We start from the raw sequence: 20,300 nt of genomic DNA, 5'->3' as shown, positions 1-20,300 counted from the left end.
AATACATAATACGATTTTGCAGAGTAAGCATGGCTTCACGAAGGGGAAATCATGCCCTGACAAATTTATTAGAGTTCTTTTGAGGATTTAACGAGCAGGGTAGATAAAGGAGAATCAGAGGCTGTAATATAATCTGGATTTCAAAAGGCATTTGATTAGGGACCACACATTAGGTTACTTAAGAAAAGAGCCCATGGTGTTTGTGGTAGTATATTAGCATGGATGGAGGATTGGCTAACGAATAGAAGTTATGAGAATTTATGGGCATTTTCAGAATGGCATCCAGTAACTCGTGGAGTGCTGCAGGGACCAGTGCTGGGACCACAGTTATTTTCAGTATATCTTAATGACTTGGATGCAGAACATGAAAGTACTATCTCCAAGTTTACAGATGACATAAAATAGGTGGGAAAGCGAGTGGTGAGGACGACATGAAAAGTCTGCACGGGGCTATAAACCAGTGAAGTAAATGGGCACAAAACTGGGCAGATGCAATACAATGTAGGAAAATATGATGTTATGCACTTTGCCAGGAAGAATAGAGGACTTGAATATTATTTAAATGTATGATTCTGTAATTGGAAAAAGACTGTAGTATGGTACAAACCAGAGATTTTGGAGTCCTTCTGCATCAATCACAGAAAGTTAACTTACAAGTCCAACAGGTAATAGCGTAACATCTGTTATTGGAAAACATTACAGTCTATTATAAAGGATGAAACTGCAGAGATTTAGATAATTAAAATAATTATTGAATCACTCATTGAATCCCTTCAGTGTGGAAACAGGCCTTACGGCCCAACAAATCCACACCGAACCTCGGAGCTTCCCACCCAGACCCATCCTGCATAACCCATCTGATCTACACCTCCCTAAACATTATGGGCAATTTAGCATGGCCAATCCACCGAGCCTGCACATTTTTGGACTGTGGGAGGAAACCAGAGCACCTGGAAGAAACTCACGCAGACACTGGGAGAATGTGCCAACTCCACACACTGTCACCGAGGGTGGAATCGAACTCAGGTCCCTGATGCTGTGAGGCAGCAGTGCTATCCAAGAAGGTAAATCAAATGTTGGCCTTTATTTCAAAGGGAATGGAGTATAAAAATAGGGAAGTCTTGTTTAAAATGTACAAGATACTATTTGGACCACAGCTGGAATACTAGGAAGAGTTTTAGTCTCCTTATCTACAGAAAGATAGATCGGCACTGGAGGCAGTCTCAAAGGTCCACAAGGATGATCTTGGGTAAGGAGAGACTGACTTATAAGGTGAGGTTGAGTATATTGGGCTTGTACTCATTGGAGTTTAGAAGAATGAGAGGCAACCTTATTGAACATAACATAAGAAATAGGAGCAGGTGTAGGTTACTGGATCATTAAGCCTGCTCCGCCATTCAATAAGATCATGGTTGATCTTTTCGTGGACTCGGTTCCACTTACCCGCTTGCACACCATAACCCTTAATTCCTCCGCTGTTCAAAAATCTATCTGCCTTTGCCTTAAAAGCATTCAATGAGGTAACCTCAACTGTTTCAGTGGGTAGCAAATTTCATAGATTCACAGCCCTTTGGGTGAAGAAGTTCTTCCTTAAGTCAGTCCTAAATCTTGCCCACCCCGCCCCCCCCTTATTTTGAGGCAATGCCCCTTTGTTTTAGTTTCACCTGCCAGTGGAAAAAAACCTTGCTGCTTCTATCCTATCTATTGCCTTCATAATTTTATATGTTTCTATAGATCTGCCCTTATTCTTCTAAATTCCAATGAGTATAAACTCGGTCTACTCAATCTCTCCTCATACAGCAATCTGCTCAATTCTGGAATCGATCTAGTGAACCCTCTCTGCACCCCCTCCAGTGCCAGTACATCCTTTCTCAAGTAAGGAGACCCAAACTGCACAAATCACTCCAGGTATGGCCAAACTAGCATTCTATACAGCTGCAGCATAACCTCCCCATTTTTAAACTCCATTCCTCTAGCAATGAAAGACAATATTTTATGTGCCTTCCTAATTGCTGCATCTGCAAACCAACTTTTTGTGATTTAATGCACATGGACACCCAGGTTCCACTGCCCAGCAGTATGCTGCAATTTTACACCATTTAAATAATGGTCCAGTTTGCTTGTTATTCCTACCAAAATGGAGGACCTCACATTAACCAATATTGTACTACATCTGCCAGACCCTTGCCCACTCACTTAACCTATCTATATCCCGCTGCAGACTTTGTGTCCTCTGCACACTTTGCTGTACCACTCATTTTGGTGTCATTCGCGAACTTTGACACACTAAACTTGGTCCCCAACTCTAAACCATCTATGTAAATTGTAAACAATTGCGATTCCAACAATGAGCCCTGAGACACACCACTACCCACTGCCAATCAGAAAAACACTCATTTATCTCCATTCTCTGCTTTCTGTTAGTTAACCAATCCTCTCTCTGTGCTAATACATTACTCGTAATGCCGTGCACCTTTGTCTTATGCAGCAGCATTTTGTGCGGCACTTTGTCGAGTGCCTTCTACTGAAGTCCAGATATACCACTGGTTCCCTGTTGTATGCCGATTTTTAGTGGTGGACAAGATTCTGAAGGAACTTGACAGGGTGATTGTGGTGAGGTGGTTTCCCCTTGTGGGCAATTCTGAGAATAGAGGACATAATTTCATAATAAGGGTCACCTGTTTAAGACACATGAGGAGGAATATTTTTCTGAGGTTAGTGCATCCGTGGCATTCTTTACCATAGAGGGTTGTAGAGGATGTATCATTAAGTATATTCAAAGCTTGATGGGCTGATTTTTGATCAGTAACAGTGTTTAGGGTTATGGCCCAAAGACAGGAAAGTGAAGTTGAGGATTACCAGATCAGCCATAATCCCAGTGAAGGCAGAGCAGCTTCGATGGGCTGAATGGCCAACTTCTGCTTTTGTGTTATGGGCCTCTGGCCTTTTTGCTTGAGCTGTTAATGGCTACCAGTAGTGGAAATGTTTCCTCCTGATTTCCATTGGCTCTGGTTTTATGAAAGTTCTTTCATGCCAACCCACCGTTAATTGCTATCTTCATCTCATTTGAATGGTAAAGCAGACTTGATGGGCTGAATGGCCTTGTTCTGTTCCTAAGTGCTGTGTTCTTGATATCACTTTTACTCCCCTTTAGAATTCAATCTTTAATCCATGTTAGAATCATTGCTGTGGCAAACTCTGGCGCTGTGTGGCACCATTGTGAGAAAGATTAAAACTACTTTGAGGAAACTTGTGAATTTATTGCAGGTGAGAAACAAGGAAATTTGGTATTTTTGAATGTTTGTTTGAAATCCATTTTAAAAATATGGAAGGTGCTATTCCTTGGCTGATACTGGAAGGCATTATCATTTACGCAAAGTTGAAATGTATGTTATTTCATACGTTCACAAATCCAGTTCTGATTTCAACAGTCTTTTTAGACCAAAATCATCAAAATTCGGATTAATTTCAGTTTAGTAATCATAGTCCAATGTATGGAAATTACTGTTTCCTGCGACCTCCACTATGAATAGCAATGCTATGAATAGAACAACAACAATCTGAGCCCAAGTACGTCGAACCTATTTATGTTAACATCCTGCTTATATCTACAGAAAGGTAAAGCCCCAAATCCTCCTCTGGGCGTGAAAATAAATACATGCTATGCATGCTCCAGTTGACATAAACCCTGGTGGGCTAAGTTCAATAATTACTTTTCCTTCCTCAGCAGGATTAGAGGTTTCCTTTTAATGACACTTACGTTGATATGGCCTTATAATCACATGTATGATAATTAAAATTTACAAGTATGGACTGCTGCCTTATGATGTTCATGTTTCTTTTCACATGGTAGCTCCTGGGTATATTTGCAATAACTGTCAATAATTTAACACCTTCGGTCCTGGTTGCTGAACTTGTAAGTGCAGACGGGCAAAATTATGCATGTTATTACGTAAGAATGTATTTAAAATACATTTCATCTATGTAAGCTTTCAAACAGGAAGTATTGAGTCAGAAATTGATAACCAGTGAGTCCAGAATCAGAGGTCACAGTCTGAGGATAACAGGGAGGCCTTTTCAGACAGAGATAATAGACAGATAACAGACAGAGATTTCTTCACCTGAAGAGTGGTGAGCCTGTGGAATTCTCTGCCACAGGAACTGTTGATGTTAATACGCTGAAGACTTTCAAGCAAGTTATAGATATAGTTCTTGGAACCAAACAGATCGAAGGATATGGGGGTAAAAGTGGGAACAGGGTACTGAGTTGATTTATCAGCCGTGATCATCTTGAATGGTGAAACAGGCCAGAAGGGCTGAGTAGCCTACTCTTCCTGCATTCTATGTTTCTACAAGTTACTTCCTCAATACTGCAGAATTTGAAACTGCACACCCATCATTGTATTTTAGGAACCCATATTACAAGTTTAGAATAAAAATGATCAGATTAGTATTCAACATTTCAAGTAAGGAGAATTCTATTGGTATGAATAGAGCTTTTTGCTTTGGGTCTGCAGACTTCTGGACATCAAAGCGAGGCGTTTGTCACTTGTGTCAAAAATTGCAAAGCGTATGAGGAGGGATAGTGTTCTATGACCACAGAAATGAGGATGTCCCATGCCACGGCCACATCAGTGCTGTGCAGTGGTAGAAACCGAATGAATAGTGGGCCAGAGATGGCTGTAGATTTTGTGGATGACAGGACATTGATTTACATTGAAGAGGAATGGCTAAAGTGATAAACAGTGGGATTTTTCAAGGAGGGTGTAAAGATTGCAGTTTTAAACAGGAGAGAGATTATATTTGATTAGGAACCCATTTACAATGTTAGTTAACTGAAGGAAAGAACAGTAAAACATGTTAATTACCAGGAGTAGACCATTTTGGCCCTTCAAGCCTGCTTCACCACTCAGTCAGATTTTGGTTATCTAATTGTGGGCCCAACTCCTGACTCCCACCTAACCCCGCACCGCCCCCACCCCCAAAAAAAAAATAATTTTTGTCTCCCTTGTTAGATTCTATCCACCAATGCCTTGAAAATGTTCATTGACCCGGTCTCCTCTATTCAATAGTTGAGTGAAGTTAAGTACTTAATCTGTAATTGAACAAGTAGAACGAAAGTACTGGAAATACTCAACAGGTCAGGCATCATCTGTGAGACAGAAATGGAGTTAACAATTCTTCTGATAAGTCACAGACCTGAAACAATAACGTTGTTTCTTTCTCCACAGACATTTCCTGATTTATTCAATATTCCCAGGAGTTTCTGTTTCAGATTTCCAGCCTCCAAAAATATTGCTTTTAAAATAAAGGATAAGCGTATTTTTACCATGGCAAATATTGGATTTACAAAATGCACATTAGTAGCAAATGTTTTAAGGCACTTTAAAAAAAATCTGTGTAGCAAAGGCACACAACTGTGTAAGAGTTTGGGAGCCTTCTGAAGGCTAGGTGTTTAAAGGAATTTGGGAGTACTGTTGAAGCAACTTAACATTCAGCCGCCAAAGATAGGATGAAATGTTGGAGAATGCATAGACTGAGAACCACAGTTTCGGGCATGATGTGTGGTTGCTGTAAATAATGCTTGGACAGAGGTGTGAATTGAAGACTAAGGCAAACAGTTTAAATTTGTTTTGTTGGGATTTATGAAGGATGGAGGATGAAAGTCAAGCCAAGAGGACATTGGAGTCACCGTGCCTGGAAAAGAAGGGAATGTTTGAGTAGAAGTAATGGAAGGCAATGCTGTGAAGGTGGAAATAAATGGTCTTGGTATTATTGAGGATGTGGGATCTGAAGCTTAGTTCTGGGTTAAGCATGATGCTGAGATGATGCAATTGTTTATTCAGCAAGAAAGCGGAGTTTATGGTATACTCTGAAAACTTAGCTAGTCTTTTGGGTTGGACAGACAATCCAACATCATGGTCTTGATTGTGGGTCAGGGAAATTTAGCTTAAGTGTTAAGTCATTAGCATTAATCTCAGAACTCAGGTGTGAACATTGGCTGTGCACTGTTTAGATAAATGAGCGCTTTCTTCAGCCACTTCTTGTCATTAAAACTACTTGGATGACATGCAAAATAATGCTGTAAACATCCTAAAGTCTGAGTTGGTAGGAAGTAAAGTTCACAGAATGCTGGAACATTGCTAATTGAATGTGCAGATTTCGGAGAATCAAACTGAATGTTAAGTATTTTTAGAGTTAATTTATTGAACATTTTCTGAGGTGTTATTCTTACATAAAGTTATATATTCAGGTGGTTTTGGAGATAGAAAAGGTGCATTGTCTGTCAATGAGGCGAATTTGCTAAGTAAATATTTTACTTTCAAATGTTCATTTATTTTTTTAAAAGGGTTTGAAATTCTCAGGGCATGTACTGGCTGTGGCTGAAGGAGCAAGCAGGTGACCCAGACTCTAATGTGTTTCTGAATTGGTTGCTTACAGACTGTCAAAAGTTCTGATGAAGACCGTCTTTCCAGTTTTCCTTTCTTGCCGTCTGATTTGCAGGAGGTAATCTGAAAGGAGCGAGAAAAATAAAAAAGGGAAAATAAGAATGTTGAAGCCAGGAAAATGAGAGCTGAGTGCATCAGCAGTTGATGAAACTATTTGTGGACTGGAGGAGGTTTGTAGTGGAGTTCCCTCGAGGTCAGTGTTGAAACCCTTGCATTTCCTGCTCTGTATTAATGATATTGATCTTTGTGAGCAGGGGACACTTCTAAAGTTTGCAGATGGCTATGAACTTGGCAGAACTGTAAACTGAGGAGGACAGTGTGGAACTTCAAAAAGGCGTTGCTAAGTTGGTGGAGTGGGTTGATAGCTGGTCGATGAGGTTCAATGCATATGAGGTGACGCACTTTGTTCAGAAGAACTTTGAAAGACAGTGTAAACTGGGGTATAATTCTAAAGAGGGTGCAGGAGCAGAGGGACGTGGACTATAGATGCACAGATCATTTAAGATGCGAGGACGGGTGTAGAGAGCAGTTAATAAAGGATATAGTGTCTTGGCTTTATTAGTAGGGGCAGAGTACAAGAGCAAGGAGGTATTGAACCTGTACAAGGCTCTTGTTAGACTTCAGCTGGCATATTGTGTATAATCCAGAAAAGATATGAATGCATTGGAGAAAGTGCAGATGTGATTTCCAAGAATAATTCCAGGAATGAGAAACTTAAGTTATGAGGATAGATTGAAGAATTTCGGACCATTGTCCTTGGAGAAAAGAAAGTTGAGAGGAGATTTGATAGAGGCTTTCAAAATCGAGAGTAGGCTGGATAGGGTAGATAGAGAGAAGCAATTCCTGCCCATAAAAAAAACCGAATAAGGGCATGGATTTGAATTGGTGTGCGAACCAAGTGGGGGTGATATGTGGAAAAAAAATCTTTAACACACAGCAAGTAGTTTGGATATGAAATGGAGTTCCTGGAAATTTGTCGGAGGCAGGTTCAATTTATGCATTTGAGGGCATGACATAAGGAACTTTGGGCTAGGTAAGAGAACTGGTGCAGGCACAGTGGGCTGAGTGACCTCCTTCTGTACTGCAGTAATTCTGAGATATTGTGATTTTTATCTGTATTGTCACAAAGTTAGAAAGAGTAGCTTGGCAAAAACTTTTTTTTTTTAAACCCTTCTGTCCCAAAATTAGTAGGTCATGGTAGGGGAGCAATTCTTTGAGAATACTTCTGAAAGATTCCTTGGCCCATATCCACAAGGCCATTTTTGGTATGATCCAAAGTTCCATTCTTAACTTTCCGTTCCTAAACAATATGTTGCTACTCACTATTATAAACTCCAGGAATGGCGAGTGAACTTTAACATCTATTACCTATTCACTACTACTTAACAATTCACAATTTTAGGTGTGCTTATCATTGTCTGCCTGTAGTCAAGTCACTCTGTACCAGGGTTTCTGCAGTTCTGCAGTGACAAAACTGAAATCATCCCATTTGTCAGAATCTCTGCATTTTCAGCCTCTTGTTTTATTTCCTTTTTATCATAATGTATTCTCATTCAGGTTCAGTACAGCATCAGTGTCCTGCTGCATGTTGAGTTTTGTCTCAAACTGTGCAACCAAGCCCATTCCCACGATTGCTTAACATCATCTTCAAAACACATTCTTCACTTCCATTGATGCTGTAACCCTAATTCGAGCATTTATCAGGGAGTCCTCAAATGATTCTCCAATATTTCTTCACAAGCCTGCGAAGCTCAACCATGCACATACTTCAGATCATACCTTTAATGTCCCAGACATTGCCATCACCACCCCTGGGTATGTCATGTTTCACCAGCAGGACAGACCCATCACAGTTGGCAGCCTGCTGGAATACAGTCAGGAAGGAGTTGCCCTGTGAGATATTAACATTAACTTTGGACCTGATGAAGCCTCATGACAGCAGATCAAACGTAGGCAAAGAAATCTCCTGGTTTGCACTTCTCACTATTATCCACCATATCATGGAGGTAGCACTGAGTGTGGTAAGGGCACAGACTGTACACCTGTTCGGGGACTTCAGTATGAATCACCAAGTTTGGCTCAGCAGTGCCACTACTGATCAAACTGGTTGAGTCCTAAAGGGCTTAGATACTAGACCTGGTTTGCAACAGATGGGGGAGGGTTATCGTGTTCTAAATGAGACAGATTTCAAATCCATGTAACAGCTCACAGCTGGACATCTATGATGTATTGCGAACCCTCAGCAGCATCCAGCTGGCTGGGATCATACCTAAGAAAATGAAGGTGGTTACGGTTGTTGGAAGTCAATGATCTCAGCTGCAGGAGTTCCTAACCTTCACTCCATCATATGGTTAGAAATTGGAATGTTCGCTGATTGTGAAATTTAAGCACCACTCAGATACGCCTCAGATACTGAAGCAGCCCATGTTCAAATGCAGCATGTGCTAGACATCATTCAAGGCTGATAAGTGGCAGGTGACATTTGCACCGTGCAAGTACCAGGCAATGACCATCTCCAACAAGGCAGAATCCAACCATCATCCTCTACTAATACAGAATCCCCCACTATCAACATTTTTGGTGGTTGTCATTGACTACACCAGCGATATGCATACAATGGCTACAAGAGCGGGTGAGAAACTAGGAATTTTGTGGTGAGTCACTCACCTCTTGTCTCCAAAATGCTAGTCCACCATCTGCAAGGCACAGATCTGGAGCTGTTTTGGGTACAGCTCCAACAACATTCAAGAAACTCAACACCATACAGGACAAAGCAGCCTGCTAGATTGGCACCCCACCCACCACCTTCAACACTTATTCACTTCACCATTGGTGCACAATGGCAGCAGTGTACACTGTTTACAAAATACGATGCACTAATTTGTCAGAGTTCCTTCAACAGCATTTTCCAAAGCGCTGTCTCTAAAACATTGGTACTGGAGTATCATCACCTGAAAATTCCCCTCCCAAGCTATCTCCCAAGAGATAGCTAGGTTCTTGATTGGTAAGGGGATCAAAGATTATAGGCAATTAATCATGACCAAATGGCAGAGTGTTTTGATGGGCTGAATTGCCTAATTCTACTCCTATATTTCATGGTGTTATAGCATTGTTCTTTCACTGTTGTTGATTCAGAATCCTGGAACTCCCTCCTGGCAGCACTTTGGGTGTTCCTGCATCCAAAGGACTGCACTGGGTTCAAAAAGGCAGCTCACTACCATCTTCTCGAGGCCAATTAGAAAAAAGCAATAAATGTTGGCCAAACCAGTTGACATCTCATGAGTGAATATTTTGTTTTTAAAAATCATCTATTGGTCCAATCAGTCCTCGGGCTGTATCTCATGAATTCTGTATTGTGTACTCTTACCATGTTTGTTATATGGAGTCATACCTGGCTCAAAATGAAAATGGTCATGGTTTTGCAGTTTACAGTTGATTTTAATCATTATATTTTGACATTGGCTACAGATATCTATCTGATCTCCATGCACCAGGTGAGCCTGCCTGGCAGTGTATCATGGCTCAACACAAATGGATTCTACAACTGATGCAGAACTGCAGGGAGAAGTATGTCAAAGGACAAAAAGGTTAGTTTACTTTAATATTTTAAAGATTTAGTCTCAAGGAATTAAATATTTGTCTTTAGAATATTGTGACTGCGTTCGTGATGAAGAATATAACAGGCTACCGGATCTGTCTTGTTTTATATCTAATATATTTTATAGAATAATGGTATTGTCATAGTCTTAAGATGGTCTGGTTTCTGAGAGGGCTTTCTGTATTTCTGTGAATAAGAGAAGAGTTTTTTCTATTCATTTGTGGGATGTTAGCGTCGCTGGCTGGCCAGCATTTCTTGTCCATCACCAGTCGCCCTTAAGAAGGTGGTGGTGAACTGCTGCAGTCTTCCTTCTGTGGGTTGACCCACAATGTTATTAGGGAAGGAATTCCAGGATTTTGACCCAGGGACAGTGAAGGAGCAGTGATATATTTCCAAGTCAGGATGGTGACTGTCTTGGAGGGGAACTTGGAGGTGGTGGTGTTCCCATATGTCTGATGCCCTTGTCCTTCTAGATAGAAGTGGTCGTGGGTTTGGAAGGTGCTGTCTGAGGATCTTTGAAGAATTTCTGCAGTGCATCTTGCAGATAGTATGCACTGCTGCTACCGAGCATTTGTGGTGGAGGGAGTGGATACTTGTGAATGTAGTGCCACTCAAGCGGGCTGCATTGTCCTGGATGGTGTCAAGCTTCTTGAGTGTTGTTGGGGCCGCACTCGTCTAGGCAAGTGGGGAATATTCCAACAAACTCCTAACTTGTGCCATGTAGATGGTGGACAGGCTTTGAGGAGTCAGGAGGTGAGTTATTCACTGCCGTATTCCTAGCTTCTGACTTGCTCTTGTAGCTACTGTGTTTATGTGCTAAGTCCAGTTGAGTTTCTGGTCAATGATTACACCCAGGATGTTGATAGTGGGGTTTCAGTGATGTTCAAGAGCTCCAGGAAAATGGTTCTTCAATTCTTATTTTCTGAAGCTTGAAGCTTTTTAATCTATTGCCATCACTTGATAAATAAGGAGCATGGGGAGGCAATAGTCCAGTGGTATTATTGCTCGACTGTTAATGTTCGGGGGACCCAGAATGTTTGACTCCTGCTATGACCAATGTTGGCATTTGAATTCAATTTAAAAAAAAAAATCTGGAATTATGAGTCTAATGATAGCCAAGAAGCATTGCCAAATGTCTGAAGAATCCATCAGCTTTACTAATATTGTTTAGGCCAGGAAGCTGCCATCCTTACCAGACCCACAGCAATGCCCCTTGGCCAATTAGGGATGGGCAAAAAGTGGCAGTAACAGCTCGTGAATAAATTTTGAGAACAATTGTGACTATAAACCTATAAAACTTGTAAGAAAGAATCATCCTACTGTAGATCATGAATATGTTCTTTTTAAAATTATCTCAATAATTTTCAGCAGTTAGAGTCTCATGTATTATGGTATCTTAAAGGAAAATTAAGTTACTTCATGCAGTGGATTTTCAGCTTCGTTGCAGCAGGATGAGTGACTTTTCATTTTTAACAAATAAACATTTGAGTTCACAGGGTTCTTGTGTAGCAGTATGTGCAGCCATATTCACCAGTTTCTGGTGAGGTATAATTGAAGCACTCGCTGACAGCAGGCTGTTGTTTAATTTTCTTTTCCGTTTTTGTGGATCAGTTGGCAGGCCGAATGGGGGAATAGGGAAACCAGCAGTGCCATGATTAGTGCTTCTGAACAAGTGTTGCTCAAGGACTGTTCTACATGACTTGTGGCTTTTACTCCATGATATGCTGCAGCAAATGCTATAAACTTAAATATTTCTGAAACTTAAATCCTACTGCTCTGTATTTTTTGTCATCACTGGTTTAATAGCTCTTCTGAACTTATTTTCTTCTTCAAATAGGAGCAATTTATTTGTGTGCTAATATAACCTGGAACAGCAGATCGTTATCAAGTCTTTTTCCTCATATGCCTGGATTCCCTTTAATTAAAATCTGTCTATCTCATCCTTGAATATAATTAATAATCCAGACTCAACAGCCCTCTGTCACAAACATTTCTACAGATTCACAACTTATTCATAACATATTCACTACTGAGGTTCTGAGATGCTCCAGTCCCTTCAAGAGCAATGAGTGCATACATGTCTAAAGATTAATTGAAATTACTAATTTATGTAGGGCATAGGGCAACCTGCAGCTAGTGGTGTGCCACAGTGCCAGGACCTTAATTATTTACAATTTATATTAGTGACTTGGATGAAGAAAGTGAATGTACTATAACCAAGTTTACAGATGACACAAAAATAGGTGGGAAGGAAAGCGGTGAGGATGACAGAGTGCAGAGGGATATAGACAGATTAATTAAGTAGACAAAATTTTGACAGCTCGACAATACTGTGAGGTTATGCACTTTGGCAGGAAGAATACAGGAGCTGAATATTATTTAAATGGAGAAAGACTGCAGAAAGCTACAGAATAGATGGATTTGGGACTCCTCATTCATGAATCACAAAAGCTAGCATCCATGTTCAGTGGATCATAGGGAAGGCAAATAGAATGCTGGCTTTTATGTCAAAGGAGAAGGAGTATAAAAGCAGGGAAGTTTCGCTAAAACTATGTAAGGATCCACTCAAACCACAGCTGGAAACTGTGAACAGTTTTGGGCCCCTTATCTAAGAAAAGACACACTGGCCAAAAAAAAGTGAAAGAACTGCAGATGCTAGAAATCAAACAAAAATAGAAATTGCTGGAAAAGACTCAGCAGGTCTGGCAGCATCTGTGGAGAGAATGCAGAGTTAACATTTCAGGTCCAGTGACCCTTTTTCAGGATCTGAAACGTTAAGTCTGATTTTTCTCCCCTGGATATTACCAGACCTGCTGAGTTTTTTTTTCCAGCAATTTCTGTTTTTGTTAAAGATACACTGGAGATATTCCTGAGAAAGTTCATTAGGCTGATTCTGACTTATGAGGAAAAGTTGAGTAGATTGGCCTGTTCTCATTGGAAGTAGAAGAATGAGAGGTGAACTTATTGAAACATGCAAAGTTCTTAGAGGACTTCACAGGGTAGATGCAGAATGGTTGTTTATCCTTAAAGAATCTTGGACCAGAGGGCATAATCTCAGAATAAGAGTTTGCATATATAAAATAGAGATAAGAAGGAACTTCTTTCCGGAGAGTTGTGAATCTGTAGAAATGTTTATGACAGAGGGCTGTTGAGTCTGGATTATTAATTATATTCAAGGATGAGATAGACAAATTTTAATTAAAGGGAATCCAGGTATATGAGGAAAAAGACTTGATAATGATCATGATCTCATTGAATGGCAGAGAGAAGTCGATGGGCTGAATAGCCTACTTCTGCTCCTCTGCTATATGATAGCTAAATGCACCTTTTCTTATAGCCATAGTATGCATATCGCTGGTGTAGCTCAGTTTTTAGTCAATGACAACCACCAAAAATATTGATAGTGGGGGATTCTGTGTTAGTTCTGTGACAGAAATTTCCCCATGATCTCTCAATGTTTTAGCAGTAAAATATTACAGTTTTTTTTTTTAATGCAGTTATTTTCAAGGGCTCAGCAATAGGTTCCACCCTTAACTAGAATCTTCTGTATAAGCCACATTGCATCTTTGAGATGAGTGATAAAACAAAGAACTGTGGATGCTGGAGATCTCAAACAAAAAGAGAAATTGGTGGAGAAACTCAGCAAGTTATGCAGCATCTGAGGAGAAAATCATTTCACATTTTGAGTCCCGTGACCCTTATTCAGATGAGTGGTTTTGGCTCCAAATTAAATCATTTTAACAGTCCAATAATTCAGAGATATTTGTAAAGTAATTTATTATTGTCTGAATAGAATATTAAGGATCACATTTGTATGGACATATGCTGAGTTATTTCTTTTTTCCTGATCAATGCTTTATTGGGACTGAATAAAATCACAACATAGATTCCTGTTTAACCCAGAGGACAATTTTAGTATGCACTTTTCGATATTGAGGGATCTGGCACCTTAGTATTGAATAAGTCAAAATAAGATATTGAGGATTGATTTTGCAATTGTAAGTTGGCTAGTGTAGTACAGCACAAGATGCCATGTTTCAACAAATTCTGGTCCAATATATTTAAAGAAATGAAATGAATGATGCATCATTTTGTACCCAGTGGAGAAAAAAAAACACTGCTGGCGTGGCTTTGGTTTTGGTCATAACTGATTATTTGATTCAATATTTTGCACACAAAACTATTGTAGGTGGAATCCAGGAGAACCTTGGGTGAATGCTGGGACCAACCCGGTATCCTGATCCTATTATTTGAGGTATAAACTGAGAAAGCATAAAGAAGGAATGAGGATGAATTCACTGTCAAATCAGTTACAGGATGGAAACTAGAGAGGGAAATAAGGATTAGATTGAGAGGAAACATAAATAGAATTTATTTTAAATCACGTTTTTAACATCTAAAACTATTTCACAATTTGAAGGAAAGAGATTCAACACTTATTTATGTTCTCAAAAGAAAAGGATGATTGGACATTATTTACAATTATCACAACATTAAAAGAATACTTTTAATTACTTCAGTTGAATTATTAGACTAAATTAGTGATTAATGTGTAAATGTTGTAACTGTGCAGTGTCGTACAAATGAGTACACAACTTGCAATTCAGAGTGTGCTTTCTTGTTAGAAGTTGCTGACTGTACATAATTAACAGTACTCATTGCTGAAGAAATAAGTTTAGAAGATACAATTCAAATAATCAATTATTTTGTGCTGTTGTAACAAGAATGCCTGACAAACAAGAATGGCCATTCAAGAGGGACAAAGAGAGACTTTTTTCAGTGAAACAAATGCTTTAAGTGTATAAGTGATAAATTAGCCAAAAAAATGGGTAGTGCCAAATGGAGTCAATTACTCATCAAGTACCTTGTGACTTTTGTAGTTGTATTATTCTGTTCACCCTAATTACAGCGAGCACCCTCCATTTTTTGAAATAATTCTTTTCTCTGCTCCGCTATTCTATTTAAGATACAAAAGGATTTGCATTTAAACAGTGTCTTTCATTGATCTTTGAAATATTTTGATGTGCTTGCCGAGAAGCAAATGCCTGTACTAGATAGGAATTGTTCTTATTCTTTGAATTCTCTCATTTCCCTCCAGACTAGTAATCAACATCTCACATTGGCATTAAATTTGGGAATGTGCTTTAGATTTCTTTTTTCAGTAAAATATGTTATTTGGAAAATTTCAGAATGTTGGCCTAGATGATGCTAGAGCTAATCTCTGAGCAGTTTTCCCCCAGGAGTTTTTTGTCACGAGAATACCTGAAACTGAGAGCTGATGTGATTTGGCTAGGACAGTAAGGAATCTGAATCTTTAGAGAATGATGGGACCACAGTTTATCTTAAACAATAAGATTAAAGAAGATAAGTTAAAAGAAAATAGATAGAGTAGCATAAAAGTGGGTAAAGAAAGAGATAGAGAGGGAAAGGGAATGACCGACTAAACTAGTCATTTGGTAGCAGAGAACTTTAGTATCGCTAAAAATGCACACATTTTTCCAAAGCTTTTCCTCCTACACTGAACAGATCAATTCACAAGAAAATAAATTTATGGGGACACCAACATTCATACTTTGAGAGGAGGATGCTGATTGGTTGACAAATTGATTCTTACTGGTATAGGTGTGGCCATGGAGAATGTAAGTTAATGACTGATGGTTAACTATCATTGTTTAAATCTTAAATGGTGCAGATTGTCTCTGACTCTGATCAGCATATTGCTCTGAGAAACAAAATGAACCAGTCACTCATTGTCAATTGTTTAAGTTGGAAAAAGACACAACATCTGTCCTGTGTTCTTTCTGCCCGCAAAGAAGGGATCAGTATCTCAAATGTTTGACCAGTAGAAGAAGCAAACTGTTTCACAGTTACTATGCAGTAGCAACATGAATGGAGTGCACAATTATCAGAATGCTGTTGTTAAATCAAAAATATGTTCTGCTTTTCACACAGATGAGCAATGTGTTTTATGAATTGGCAGTGTTTGCTGACACTGGCAGCTTAGGGCAACTATGCATGTATGCTCACTGGTGAATGCACGGTCCAATCATTGACATTATCACAGATTTTAATTGTGACATCATGCACAAATGCATCACTGCACATGTGCAGGGATGCATGCACAATTTTGAACTGGGCTTCAGTGGTGGGGAGAGGGGTGCTGAATGTAGGATGAGGGGGGTTCATCCCCTGGAGTTAGAAGGGAAGAGAGCTCTGAAAGTGGGGACTGGTGAGGGCGAGGGAGGACAGAGTTCTGGAGCTGGCTGTCCTGAGGTGTGATCTATCTCATGCTCTTTCTCTCTCCCTCCCTTCCCTGCGCGCTCTCTCTCTCGCGTGCTCTCTCTCTCTCCTTTTTAGCAACATCACTTCCAGTTCTCTCCTGCTTTAGGTCCTCCCTATCTCTCTGAAGTTTGCAAATCATCAATACTACTAATTTCAAGGAATTACTGAAGATAAAAGAAATGTGCCACCAAACCATTCGCGTATGAAATGGGAAAAATCTAGTTTAAAGACAAGTAGTTCTGCAAACATGGTATTACTTAGTGTGAAATAGCTCCCTGGGAAACTCATTTCTATAAATGAATTAATTCACTAGCCATTTAAAACAAATTCCATATTAGCTGTTGTGCATCGGCACATTGTAATTTTGGGTCTCCCAACTGGGAGAAACCTGTCAGTAGGTAGTTCTCATTGCATGAGCAGAGATCAACGATCTTCTTTGCCTGCCATTCATTTAACTCTGATTCAATTTTGCTGCTAATTGCCAGGAGAAATAAAAAGAGAAAAATATAAGTTGCAACTATTATGAGTGAGATCTTAGTCCAATTCTAACACTGTGTAAGGCTTCCAAGTGAGATAAAATCTTGTTCGTCTCAGGATCCCAGACTGGACTGACAAATTCATAGTACAGTCTGGCTAGGGATTGATAACAATTTTTTAAAAGTTGATAAAGTGTGGAATCCCATGTACTTAGTAAGAAAATAAAGCCACAAACTTCCAAGGTTATAAACAATCAATTTTACTATGGCAAGTTAGAACAGCATATCCAGTCTACAAAATATTATAATTTGTGGGATCTTATATTTTTGGATTATAAACTGAAAAATGGAAGTTGGATTGCTATATAACTAAAAGTACCAGTGGCGTATTGTTATTGCACCTTAAGGAATAAGTGGGATTGTGTGTTTCAGCTGCACAAATATATTTTTTCCTTTTTTGGAGCAGTAAAACAGTTACTTTGAGGCAGAGTGGCACCAAGAGTCTTTGAGTTAAGAAATAACTGCCTAATGATAAAGCTCGGATTCATCCAGATTCAGTTTGTTACACCTGTACCGGCAGCAGTCTGAAACCGGTAGTATCTTTCACCCTTTGTCTCAGTAAAAAGACATTTAAAAATCTAGAAACTGTAAAGAATTCGAAAACAAGAAAAGACCTAAATCCATCAGATTAGCTACTGACTCATAGATTGACCATCGCTCTGCAGACACTGTCCTGTCATCATACTGACATCAAAAGAATTGAGAGAAATAACTCTCCACTGTTCTAGTCTGGACTTTTGAACTACAGAATTTGTTATCCCTGCCTATATTTTTCGTAACATTTGTATCAAACCATCTGTCTTTTGTCTCCGCTTCATTTTTGCATGTGTGTTGAATGTTTTAAAAGGATATAACTTAAATCGCATAGTAGTAAAATAGTAATCCACTTTTTGCCATTCATTAAAGGTTAATTTATTCACAAAAAAAAGTTATTTTCTTGAAAATGACAAGACCTGGTCTGAATTGCATTTATCCCGAGGGTCTGTCATGCAAATTGATTACCTTGGGTAGTTAATTGTATAGTTAAATATTTGTGGCAGCTTGTGGAAAAGTAGGGCTTGATTATCAACACATTCTTCCCAGTTGAATAACAATCTGTATGACCTAGGTTCTAACATAAAGAATTAACGTGATGTAAATATTGGTAACAGGCGAAGTCTAGTTGAATGCTGCATAGAGAACATCTGATAGCAAATGTGATCAAGTCAGATCCCACAGATTTTTGTTGCAGTACCCAAGATGTTAATGACATAGAACATCATTGAATCTCATTGAAACGTCACAAGGGATTTCACTTTGGCAGATCATGCTTTGAAACTCCATCAAAAGCCTCCGTCAAGGACCACTCGTGTCTTTGCAGTTCACCCTCCTTTCCTTGGACAGCATAGCCCTGGATTTTGAAAACTGAAGTTAAATACTTTTTTGCATGCACAATTCCAGTTTTTTCACAAAAAGCTAGTTTCTCCAAGCTTGTGTTCCTCTGTTTCTCTGAAGTCTGATCTTACTCGGCCACACCAAGCAAATATTGCTTGTGGGTGTCTTTCCCCTGCCCCATTCTCTGTTGCACTAAACTATTAATGGCTCACCAGGTTGTCCTGAACCCTCCCCAGGTCCAGGAATTATTCTGAGCTATAGCTACAATACTTTACCTACTGTCTCCCAGGACCTCTCCTGATTCCTAACTGCATGGACCTACAAAAAGCTCCTAGGAACTTCTTCCGGAGACCTGACCTTTTTTATTTTGTGTTTTTTCTTATGATGTCCATTACACTGGCTAGAACAGAATTTATTGCCCATCCATAATTGTACAAGAGAAATCACTGATGAGCTGTTCTCTTGAACCACTCCATTCCTTGGGTTTTAGGTGCTGTTAACTAGCAAAGGAGTTTCAGGACTTTCACCCCTTAATCGTGACAGCGTAGCAGTCATACTTTCAAGTCAGGATGGTGTGTAGTTTTGAGGGGAACATGTAGTTGGTAGTATGTCCATTCATCTGCTACACTCTCGGTAGTAAAGGTCATGGGTTCAGAAGTTCTGTTGGCAGATCGTTTGATGGGTTTTTCGAGTGCATGCTACCACTACACATTAGTGGTGAAGGGATTGAATGTTACAGTGGTGTTTTGGGTGCCAATCATGTGACCTGTTTTGTCGTGGGTGGTGGTGAGTTTCTGGACTCTTGCTGGAGCTGTACCCATTCTGGCAAGTGCTGTGTATACCATCACATTTCTGAATTGTTTATTATGGGTGCTGGTCAGACATTTGGGGGACTGGAGATGAGTCACTCGCCACAGAATTTCTAGCCTCAGACCGACTCTTGTAGGCATGTGGTTGGCCTGGTTCAGTTTCTGGTCACTGCTAGCTCACAGGATGTCGAGTGTGGAGATTTCAGTATTGAAAAAAGCACTGACTGTCAGGGAGAGATAGTCAGATTCTGTGTTGGTAGAAATGTTCATTGCTAGCCACTTGTGTAGTATGAATGTAACTTCTAACTTATCAACCCAATCATGGACATTGTCCAGCATTGTTCCAATTGGATATTGCCTGATTCAGTATCTGAGGACTGATAAATGATGCTAAACGTTGTGTAATCAACAACGAACAACCCCACTTCTGACTTTATGACGGTGAGATCATTGATGAAAGCAGCTGAAGATATTTGGCCAAGGACACTATCCTGAGGAACTCCTGCAGGGATGTCCTGGAGCTGTGATAATTGAATTCAACCACAGCCATCTTGCTTTCTACGAGGATGTTTTCTCCCTGATTCTGACTGACTCCAATTTTGCCAGGGTTCCTTGATTCTGTGCTTGGGCAAATGCTGCCCTTGATATTACCTCCCCTCACCTCCGGAGTTCAGCTATCTTATCCATGCTTGGACCAAGGTTGTAACCAAATCAGGAGCCTGGCAGAACCCAAACTGAGCAACTGTGACCTGACTATCGCTGATCAAGTGCCCCTTGGTAGTCTGGTTCTTCGTGTCACTAGAGAAGCTTCCTGGTGAGGTGATTGCTGAAGTGCTCACTAAGTTGAGGTTTCATGACTCGGGGCATGAGAGTCCAGAAGCAAGTTAAGTTCAAAAGAAAAGATCCATACCAGTGGATGTGCTGTTTAGCAGCCTCAAGGTAGTTGAAAGTGGTGGAAAATCAGTAGGTTAGCATATCTGTACGTCTTGGGGTGAGATGGGAGAATCACATCGGGTGAATGTTGCAGAAAGCCACTGAAAGAAACACATCTGACCTCATTAGTTGAGGAAGAAATTAGAGTGAACATAGAGTCACACTTCATTGGTAACTGAGGTGTCTATAAAGGATATGGCTGATAAAACACGTTCAGTCTTTCCTTTAAGATAACAAGGTGTCGAGCTGGATGAACACAGCAGGCCAAGCAGCATCAGAGGAGCAGGAAAGCTGACGTTTCGGGCCTAGACCCTTTCCT

At 39.9% G+C, this 20,300-nt stretch overlaps 1 protein-coding gene across 1 annotated transcript in view; it reads left to right on the top strand.

Moving 5' to 3' along the window:
• exoc2 (exocyst complex component 2) overlaps positions 1 to 20,300 on the top strand; it is a 279,000-nt gene that overhangs the window by 122,975 nt on the left and 135,725 nt on the right. The window contains exon 11 of the mRNA XM_048609069.1: positions 9,918 to 10,036. Coding sequence (XP_048465026.1) covers positions 9,918 to 10,036 — 119 coding nt within the window. The remainder of the gene's footprint in view (positions 1 to 9,917; positions 10,037 to 20,300) is intronic.

This window comes from Rhincodon typus, chromosome 2 (assembly GCF_021869965.1).
Source record: "Rhincodon typus isolate 14 chromosome 2, sRhiTyp1.1, whole genome shotgun sequence".
Classification (NCBI taxonomy): domain Eukaryota; kingdom Metazoa; phylum Chordata; class Chondrichthyes; order Orectolobiformes; family Rhincodontidae; genus Rhincodon; species Rhincodon typus.
The sequence above is the reverse complement of the archived record's forward strand: the minus strand, read 5'-3'. Positions and strand labels throughout refer to the sequence as shown.